Source organism: Stegastes partitus, unplaced genomic scaffold (genome assembly GCF_000690725.1).
Source record: "Stegastes partitus isolate 25-593 unplaced genomic scaffold, Stegastes_partitus-1.0.2 Scaffold402, whole genome shotgun sequence".
Lineage (NCBI taxonomy): Eukaryota > Metazoa > Chordata > Actinopteri > Pomacentridae > Stegastes > Stegastes partitus.
The window spans coordinates 394,575-404,886 of record NW_007578133.1 but is presented as its reverse complement, the minus strand read 5'-3'; the positions used below and the strand labels follow the sequence as shown (position 1 = coordinate 404,886).

The following is a 10,312-nucleotide window of genomic DNA, read 5'->3' as shown; positions in this document are numbered from 1 at the left end:
GTTTATTTCACTCTGTTGCTTCACATTTCATGCTCCATGCAGGAGCCCAGATGAATCATGCCATAGATATGAGTCTAATCTAGAGCAGATAATGCATCAGACTTAAAATAGCCGCGACTTGTTTGCCAAATTCATCAAGTATTGGTGAACAAAGGTCTATAGAAAGGGTCTGATCTTCTTTCAGAGGTCAATATCCTGCCCATGTCTTTGTCCTGTTATCACACATCAGAGCCTGCTGTGGGTGACGCAGGCTCATTTGGCTCAGACCCATTCATTTGTGCTTTATGGGCTACTGATGCTTGTAATTATACTAAGCGTGCCTGATATCAGTGCAGAAATGAATTAGACTTGAGGAAAGAAATATGATTATCATATTGGATTTAATTGAACAACCTTATCTTTGAATTCAAGATTACACATGCACACACAAGAAACAGATTTCCGAGACACAGTTTCTGAAGTTTCCAGTGGTGAATAATTTGTGAGACAAAAGGCCAGCTTCATCTTACATTGTTTGCAGTGTCCTGTTTATGAGATAGTTTTACATCATTCTGTCTGATTATTAGTATTTCAAGAGTCAGTCCATGGAGTGTGGAATGCAGTAATCTAATAAATGATTTCATACAGGAATAAAAGTAAAGCAGATCTAAGCTCTAAAGGACAGATACTGACCGAAATGACTCTTTTCACCTGAACTAACATTGTTTCTAATCAGCTGTCGGCACCACAATGTGTTAACTCCACTGTGAGGTGAGATTTCTCCAGCGAGCCTCCAGACTGCTCCCTGGGGCTTTCATTTCCTCTTGCCTATTCGTGCCATTAGTTCTGCATTAGCTGCCGCCTTGGTCCTCATGTCCTGGTTCTTCGCCAGGTCTATGAGGACGCTGAGGATGCTTGTTGGGACATCGAGGGACAGGGCAAAGCGAGAGCCCTGCTGGGCTCTCTTTGGCACCTGGGAGGCTGGACGTGGGGCTCGTGCTCGCCTGAGCACCAGGTGATGCTCTGACTGCAGCAACGAGTTCAACACGCCGCTGCGGTTTAAGATGTCGACAGCCAGCATGTCCCTTTGTGTGTCCTCGTCGAGTTTGGGGAGATCTGGACGACTCCTCTGGCTCTGGATGCACCAAGGCAGCAGCAGAGCCAGGCAGAAACACACTCGCACACGTCTCATGGCCAGGACCGTCTGCAGGCTGAGAAACAAGCATTGGCTCCATATTACACAACTGTTAAACTGCAGGGCTTCGTTCAGTGTTGCATCAGGAATCTCTTTTTTTTTTTTTTTGTAACATCCTCTCCAAAACAAAGCAGTATCATTAATTACCACCAGGTATTAGATTTACATTTTAGCATTCTCAACTGATGCATGGAAATGCTTTGGAAAATGACTTTTTATATTACAGTGAAACACAACACAGTCTTCTTCAGAGAATTTAATTTTTTTTTCTAATATTTACTCACTTTCAACCAGCCAATATTTTGTCCAACTTTCTGTCATATTATGCAATATTGACTGACATATGTACAAATAAACCAGCCTTGTCAGGGGTTACAAATATAATCAATACTTACTCGGTGTCACCACTGTGGAAAGTTGGTAACTTGACAAAAACAAAAAGGCACTTGTTCCTCCTCTGTTGTAAAACAAGCAACTCTGTCTGGTGGTGATCTCTTGTCTTGGACTCTCAGGTGTCCTGTGATGCTATAGCCTCTGGCTCCCAGCTTCTTCTTCTTCTTCAGCTTCTGGAGGAGCAAACTGTGTGGAACGCAGTCGGATGTTCAACTGGACTTGGTAGTCGGCGGCTCGTCCACTACTTTACGTCTTCAGCCACTTCGGTCCTCGCTGTGACACGGCCCCTCTCCCTCACTGTTTACACCCCATTGCCCTCCCCTCATTTCATCTCACTTCCTCTGCACTCATTGCTTTCTTGCTCCTTCTAAAAATAACATGATGGTAATCACAATAGCTTGCCTATAATGAATTAGATAGTTGCCTCAGTTTGGAGTCATTGCACAACCCACCCACTGCTTCCATTCAAAAGTTAAGCTTCGACAAGTCTTTTATGTAAATAAATATTCATATTTGGCCCATAAATTGTTAACTTTCTTGTCACGCTTTTGAGTTTGTATATTGTCAACCATCCATGCAGACTGATGCATGATGTTATAAAGAAACAGTGGAAACAACACTGACGCCAGCACAATCATTTTCATTCTATTATTGCTTTCTGTTGTGATCTTTATTCTGTTGTGTCTAATCTGATTGAATGTGCACTTGGATTTTTAAAAACATTTAAGTTACAGGGCAGGTTTGGAAAGTAGAAGGTTACAAAGATGTTTCATTAACAAATCATGCTGACACAGAGGGATTTCCCCTGACATCCTTCAGTCACTGGTCTCTTTCTGGAACCAGCAGACATCCTGCTGGCCGCTCTCAGCTCAAATACACCTACAAGAAACGACATCAACAAGCATCAAGGTAATTTTTTTTAGCCCAGACAATCACTTCATCTGTCTCAGGCAAAGTTTGAAGGTGTGATCCAACCACACCATGAATGTCATGCACACAGTGCATACATTGTTCATGAAATGGTTTAAAAAGTGAACATTCTCTCATCAACTAACGCAAAACAAATCGTCTATGCCAGCATCAACACCATCTTTGGACAAGTTATAACAGGGAGAAAAATACTCATCTTTAGCCCAGATGATCATCACACGATCAAGATTGTAAATCACCTTTACACATTGTATTGGTTTGGAGCCACGAACAAAAAAAACGCTCGTTTTAAAATGCAATTTGTAATTCTTGATAATAAACTAGAATAAAATTGTTTCCTGGATGTCAGGTTTGAAATAACAGGAGTGACTGAGGATCTAAAAACTGGCGGGTTATATTTATTGTTTTGGCCGACTAATGAATTCTTCGATCTAAGCTCACAGTGTCACCGTCGTGTTCATGCCTCCTTGTGTGGTAGCTGGACATGCTTTACAGGAAGAATAAAAACTACTGGACAATCTGTATTATTGGGACATATGGTATGTGTACTTTCTATTAACAGAACACAGAGGATAGGAGGGAGGTTGGACAAAGGAGCAATTACAGAGAAAGCTCTGAGGAGAACAAGGAGGAAGCGACTGTCAGGCCCAGGAGGGAGACTCAGCCTACCTCGTCTCCTGACTCACCTCCAGTCCAGCCCATCAAGGGACTTATCCTCATCCGACTAATGATATGAATATGGGTGCAGTATGATTACAACAGTTGGGCCCTCGAGGGCCTCGGGATTAGAGGCCCACTCAGTTACCCCATAAACAAACAGGGGTCACACATATGTCAAACAGCAGCATACAGAGATGCGTGCAGTCGTACCAGCAGCAGCATTACTGTCAGAGATACAACATGACGCAGAACAACACAACACATGGCCCTGAGATGATGTCATCTCTGTGATTTCACATGAAACATACATCAAAGCAGGTTCTACTTTAGCATTCAAGAGTCCTACTGACGTCAACTGTAAATGCAAGAGAGCATTTGAACTTCATCAGTGAAAAACAATTTAACTGTTCTGCCACTTAAGCTTCTATTACACTTCAACAAAAAGACGTTTAAAAAAATAAAATAAAATAAAAAATCAGACCACTAGAGGGCACCAACAAATCCTTACAAGTCAAATAGGCGGCTGACAATTTGGACACAACCCGCCATAAATCACTAATTAACCCAAAAAAATTTTTGAGGTCTAAACACATAAGAAAAAAGTGCTTTGTAAAGAAAAGACAAAATGTAGGGACAGCAGCTGTGCTCATCAATGTGCTGCTGTTTCCAGAAAAACAAAAAGTACTATACAGGATAGAGTGTTTAGGTTGTGTTGTCACCATGTGTTATCTTTTTTTTGGCATCAAAACACCTGCAATAATAATCACACCATTCATTTTTCTGTTTCATCCTTGGCATCATCTCAGTTTCCAAAACCACATTTTAGACTTTGTGTAGCATAACTGATTCTACATCAGAGCACTTGCATGTCAGTGAAAAGCAACGGGTTGTCAGCATGCTCACATACTGAAGTTTAAGATTAAAATTAAAACTTTATTGTTTACGATTAGAATTCAAGGAAAACTAATAATGCCATCACTGTAGTTAATAATGAGACCTAAACTATTTACTACAAAGTTTAAGTCTAACAGGTTTCTGTAATTTGACAAAAAAAAAAGTGTTTTATTTTGAAAAGCAAATCATGTGTAACATGAATGAGAGACAACACTTCACAAATGTTTTACAGATTTTTAATTTTGTCGGAATGAGAGCTTCTGTTATGTACAATAGTGGACAGAAACAAATGTTACAGAATTATAAATATACTCTTGCTCCATACTGGGTGTTTTCAGTACTGGCTGTATCACTGTCATGTAGATATCTAATATTCAAGTTCGCCCTCACTGCCCTTTCCTCTGTAGGTCAATATCAGGTGATGAGTACCTGTGCAGTACAATCAAGATGCATCCAGGGTGTAATTTCAAGAAAAAACAAAAAATGTACACACTGGCTGCCCCCTGCAGGGATAACTGAAAGTAATGAGTGCATTGGATAAAAGAGGGAGGCAAGAGGGACGATGGATGGCTGTCTCTGCTGTCACGCCAACATGTGGACGATCCTCAGGTGTTCGCTCTCGATTACGGGAGGAAAGCAAAGTCAAGTTGAGGAAGAAGTTGAAGAGCAAACGTGGGACACACGGAGCAACACGATATCTTGTTTTAAAACCTGAGCCAGTACATGCCGCTACGCGTTCTGTTGTAGTCGGGTAACTGCTCGATGGGGCCTGGTGGAGAAAACAAGAGGGACACATCAGAGAAAATAATGACAGCATGGACCCTGACTTTGCTGAAAAGGGACTAAAAGCACAGCAGAACTCACCGACGGCTGCCACAGCAGGACACTTGTCGTAGATATATTTGGCGAAGACGTCTTGCACCATCCTGGGGGTCACAGCCTAAAATAACAGATGTACAAGAAGTCAGATCTATTCAACTGGTAACGGACTAAAAGACTTGAAGCCAATTTTAAATTTCAACTTACGTCGATCCTAGCGTCCCACTCTGCCAGAGGAATACGCCGCCCGTAGTTCAGGATGTGTCTGCCGATGTCATCACAAATTGGTGTTGTTCCTGAAAGATGAACAGCAGCGTCGACTTGTTACTCATGGGTGATGGCTTTGTGTTTGCAAAGATGTATGAGGGACATATTGCTTACCATTGAGCTGTCCAACCAGGCTGGCCTTCAGAGCCTTCTTTGCTCTGGCGATATCACTCTCTGTGACTGTGGTGCACATGGTCATCCTGCAGGCAGCAGAACATGGAGGAGACAGAATAAACATGTGCATTCACCTTATATTTAACAGTGGTACAACTAAATCCTTTCTTTATCTAATGTGTGTGTTGTTCTGTCCTGGAGTCATTACTGACCAGGTATTCTGGAGCGAGAACATCATGTCATCAATGCTCATCTTATCAGTCACAAAGTAAACGCCCAGCAGGCCGGTGTCACTGTAAGTGGAGTGGAAGGCCTGGAAGCTGTGACACGCCTTATCGTCAAGTGCCAAGCGAGCCAGACGGCTGCTCAGGTTCTGCATGTGAGAGGAAAGAATAGAGTTTTTCTCTAACGGTTCTTACAGCTCTGCTTCATAATCAAAGAGGAACTAAATCACCCCAGAATAAAGGTCGAAAACAAACATTAAGGTGACAGAGCTACTAATGAAAAATGCATCATTCCACATATATAGAAACATTTAGGTTCCATTTTTATCTTCTTGGCAAGATCCTTTTTTAAACAATAGCATGCAAAACAATATATTTAGGCATAAGCGTAAACAAAACTAATTTTCAAATTCAGAGAGTTAAACTAGGTGCTCCATCAGTGAACACTGTTTCAGCAGTTACTACATATTGCCAGTTGTGTTCCTCCCAACAGGTCCAGAGGCAGGGGTGAGTCCCCTGACCCAGGTTTTTAGAGAGAACCATGTTCTTCCCCTTCATAATGGCCACTCAAGACATTAACAACCTCGAGTGGGCAAAGCTTAAAGGGGACTTTGCTGAATCAATGTGATGATTTCATCCTATATTACTGTTACAGTTTTATCATCACTGTCCCTTTAAAGCTGCATAAAGAAAAACACACCAATGAAAAAACATTTTGTTCCCAACCTTTCCACCTCCATAAGTAAGGTCATAGCTGCCAATCATAGAGTTGGCCACCATGAGGGGCACCATGTCCGGATGGGCAACACCAGTCGTCTCCACAGCGATGGCAATGTGTGCCAGAGGCATATCATCATCACGAAAACGGATCTGAGGAAAAGCAGAACAGGAACAGATCAACACAACCATTTACTGACTGTGAATGCAGTGTCAAAGCCTGGGCTCCATTTTTAGTCACAGGCCAAAATCACACCTAAAAAGTGTAACACTCTAAAGTAAAAGGTTATTCATTTTGTGATCATCAACTAAGCCATTTAAAACTGTATCCACATCACTATATCTTACAACAGCATCTAGTCTCTTCAATTTATCCATTATTTCCCCAAGATTCCATGTTAAGAAGAATGAATAGTATTCAGACTGTGTGAAAATTTCACACACACACACAAACAAACAAAACAAACTCAACACATCTCACCTCACTGCCAGTAAACCGGCAGGGTGACAGTAAAGGGATGGCATCTTTGTCGTACTCAAAAGCCATTCCACCGAAGTGAGATTTGGCCAAATCAACCAGCTCCTCGTGGTTCACACCTGTAGAAATATCACACTCAATAAACACCAAGCCACTGCAGGAAAAGGACAAATCAACAGGCTACCACAGTGCCTCTCCTCACTGTGTAGGTTAGAAAGAGGAGGACCTACCTCCAGCAGCAGCCAGTACCGTGCGAGGTGCTTTAAAGTGGCTGTTGACGTACTCCACTAACTGCTCGCGGGTCACATTCCTGGCAGCATTGGACAGAAATTTCAGTGTGAATTTAGGTGTAGAATATGTGACAAAATTTTATCTATATTATGATTCAAATAAAAAAAAGGGCTGTAGTGATTGCTGTTGAGCAGGTTCTTGAACCATCAATGCAACTGCACTGTTGTAATGGTAGCGGGCTTTTCATTAAATCAACTCTGAGTTGTTCTGAGACTACGACTGATTTAAATCCATGTGAGAGCATGCAGCTCCTCCCACCTGATATTGTCGGTCGGGCCCAGCACACTGTGTCCCAGAGGAGTGCCCTGATAGGCTGTGGCATGCAGCAGGTCGAAGCAAACTTCCTGCAGGTTGCTCTCAATTTCCTCCAGCTCACGGAGCACCACGCCCCTCTGCTGCTCAATGTCGGCCTCGTTCAGCGAGCAGTTCTGCACAACCTCTGACAGCAGCTCCACAGCTGGGTAGTGCAAATGAAAAATGATCGTTCACAGCTAAGAGGAGATATGCTAGAACCATGGATATTGTTGTCAATGCCTCTTACAGTATAAAGTCGAATGATTTGGATTCTGCAAAGCATGATGTGTTTTATTTGAGCGTGTATCTTATTTCTTTCTAATGACTTGACCTTTCAAACACAAATAGCTTGTAGTTGATAGAAAACAATGAAATTATTTCACTGCTTCTTAGCAAGTGTTCTGACCTTTAGGCACGTCTTTGGCCAGGGTCTTCATGTAGATCGCAGTATGCTCCCGCGAAGTGTAGGTGCTCAAGTGGGCGCCCATAGACTCTACCTGCTGCTCCAGGGCTGTGGAAGGGTAATTTTTGGTTCCCTGCAGGGAGACAAGTGATGTGAATAAAATGAAGCATGTAATAGCAATGTTTGGCATGGCTGGATTTATCGTAAATGCATTCAGCTGAGACTAAGGGTCACAGGGTCTACCTTAAAAGCCAAGTGCTCCAGGAAAAAGCCCGTTCCGTTGGTCTTCTCAGTCTCATAACGACTGCCAGCACTGATCCACAGTCCAACCTGTGACAGGGAAGAGATAAGTGGAAAATCTGAGATGTGCTGAAGTACAAATAAGTGAACATAAAATATCAATCATGTGCTTTAACAACATCCTGTTGAGACAATTTTAAGCGGTCTGTTTAAGTGTTCTTACAGTGCAAGTGCCATTGCCTGTGTCCTCAGATGCAACCCTGAAACCATTGTCCAACTCAGTAAGACGGGTTTCAGGAGCTCCCAGCAGGCTCTGGGCATAGCTGACTGAGGCCTGTCCACGTCTCAAAGACAGCAGGATGGGCTGGAAGGGGAAAGATGCAAGGATGCAAGAAAGCAATTTAAAAATAATGTTACAACAGCACATGACTTTATGTTATCACTTAACTCTTGGGGAGAAGCATTTAATATTGTCTTACACTAAATTATATAAAACTTTAAGAGGAGTTATCAATTTTGAAATTTCAGCAATGTAATGTCTAGATTTTTAAAAATGTTAAACTACTGTTATCCTTCCCATACACAGGGTTATACTGTCTGTTCTAACCATTCGTCTCTATGATTGTTACAGACGTCTCTCAAAAAGCAGCCACTTCATTGTTTTGTGCTTCTCTTCTTTGATTGAAAACAATCTGCTACATGCATGTCCTTTAAGTCTACTACTAGTTATCTAAAAAAGGGCAAATTATACATTTGTAACATGAATGAGAGGCAGAGGCTGTCTGTTTTCTCTCAGAAAGCAACAGTATAAATGTCACAACATCTAATCTTAAGGCTGTCAGCTGCAACTGACACCACTGACAGCTTCTACTATTTAAAGTCCTGAAAAGAGACTAAACCAGAGACCAATCTTAGCATATGTCCGTTCTGGTCACATTTATAACATATATAATTACAATCTGATGAGATGACAGGGACCACTGATTAGAGATTTTATTCAAGAATTAGACAAATGTGTGCAGTAAAGAGGGATCATGACAAAATCTGGACACACGACTAGTGTTGACAGCAGGCTAGTAAGTAAAAGTAGGCGATGTTCCGCCAGGTTTCATCTAAATTCAGTGACACTTGGACGTTTTAACGTTATCTTCAACATGGTCTTAAAGTACTTGAATAAGTTAACCTTTCAGAAAGTTCAGCAACAGTAAAGAACGGACAGTGTCAGCATCTGTCTTTCCAAAGTCACCGTGCTAGCGCTGCTAGCTAGGAAGCTCTGAGGGCGAGTGGGGACAAACGGCTAATGTTACAGCTACTGACCTTGTGAACGATCAAAGACGACTAAAATGCTGACAAGCTTTTCTTAATAAGGCGTGTATAAAGTAGATGTTACACGTCAGGTGGCTGAGACAAGATGGACTGCTTCATTTCACAATTGACCTTGCAAGGGCTGCTAGCTTTCTATTGCTAACCGGTAGCTAACCGCTTTCCATTCTGTACAACGGACGGCTAAGCTAACAAGTTAGCCAGAAAAGCTAGCAAGCGGTCCGTGTCTTTACAGCACCGTCAATCCAAAACAAAAACAATACCAACTTAGATATTTCACATCACTGCAAGTACCTCTGCCATGTATTTAAACGTATACATACACTGCGGGCTTTGGCGAGGGTACGACCCACGGTGCTCCCGACTCGGCACACGGACGCCGCCATTTCTTAGCAGAGTTACAGACGCTGGGCAGGCTCGGCTGTCCTCCGGTGTCGTGTCGCGTATTCTTCGCGTGTTAATGCGCGTTATTCCGTCGTCAGGTGGCTCGTAGCGCCACCAGCTGGTCACTGTGTGTGGTTGAGGGTTGTGTCTGACAGCGTTCACATTGTGGGTGAAAGGGTGAGTCCTCTGATGTGACTTTAATTCATGTCACCTCCAATAATAGCTTTAATGAAGCCCAATTCTTGTCATGTAATATGGTGATGTTTAGTGTTTCTCTTTGTTTTCACATTTACCAGGCTAGAATAGAATAGAAATACTTTATTTATCCTTGATGAGAAATTCTGTTCACAAGCAGAAAACTAAAATGAAAATAAATAAGAAATAAGAAAAATGTACGACAGGACAAAATGCACAAAGAGAATAGAATAGAAAAATACTTTATTTATCCCAGGCCTGGGAAACTACTGTGATACGGCAGCAGCAAAGAAAAAAACACCAATCACAACAGAAAAGGTCTAAAGTTAAATACTATTTAAAAATCCATCCATCCATTATCTGTACACCGCTTAATCCTCACTAGGATCACAGGGGGGCTGGAGTCTATCCCAGCTGACTTAGGGTGAAGGCAGGGGCACCTGGACAGGTAACAAGTTTAGGCAGGTAACCAGTACCTGTCAGTGCAAGTGTTATTCTCCCAGCTTTTGTCC

General features: G+C 42.2%; 2 protein-coding genes across 2 annotated transcripts; both read right to left on the bottom strand.

The window, feature by feature from the left end:
• Positions 1-361: 361 nt before the first annotated feature.
• Positions 362-1,742, bottom strand: LOC103359884 (urocortin-3). The gene is made up of 2 exons (XM_008285444.1): positions 1,570-1,742; positions 362-1,190 (listed from the first exon to the last, which is right to left on the bottom strand). Exon 2 carries the CDS (start codon positions 1,169-1,171, stop codon positions 794-796), a length of 378 nt encoding a protein of 125 aa, XP_008283666.1. The 5' UTR covers positions 1,172-1,190; positions 1,570-1,742; the 3' UTR covers positions 362-793.
• A 2,529-nt stretch (positions 1,743-4,271) lies between these two features.
• uqcrc1 (ubiquinol-cytochrome c reductase core protein 1) lies at positions 4,272-9,659 on the bottom strand. The gene is made up of 13 exons (XM_008285443.1): positions 9,545-9,659; positions 8,122-8,262; positions 7,902-7,988; positions 7,662-7,791; positions 7,220-7,418; positions 6,901-6,980; positions 6,674-6,789; positions 6,202-6,345; positions 5,464-5,624; positions 5,252-5,337; positions 5,078-5,166; positions 4,916-4,991; positions 4,272-4,820 (listed from the first exon to the last, which is right to left on the bottom strand). Exons 1-13 carry the CDS (start codon positions 9,605-9,607, stop codon positions 4,756-4,758), a joined length of 1,437 nt encoding a protein of 478 aa, XP_008283665.1. The 5' UTR covers positions 9,608-9,659; the 3' UTR covers positions 4,272-4,755.
• Positions 9,660-10,312: the final 653 nt, after the last annotated feature.

Bases quoted from the DNA above. Each gene is read 5' to 3' on its own strand.
- LOC103359884 (XM_008285444.1), bottom strand. From the start codon at position 1,171: ATGAGACGTGTGCGAGTGTGTTTCTGCCTGGCTCTGCTGCTGCCTTGG.
- uqcrc1 (XM_008285443.1), bottom strand. From the start codon at position 9,607: ATGGCGGCGTCCGTGTGCCGAGTCGGGAGCACCGTGGGTCGTACCCTC. The intron at 6,346-6,673 runs GTGAGATGTGTT...GCTTTTCCTCAG, and splicing joins GCCGGTTTACTGGCAGTGAG to ATCCGTTTTCGTGATGATGA. The intron at 5,625-6,201 runs GTTGGGAACAAA...TCTCACATGCAG, and splicing joins TTACTTATGGAGGTGGAAAG to AACCTGAGCAGCCGTCTGGC.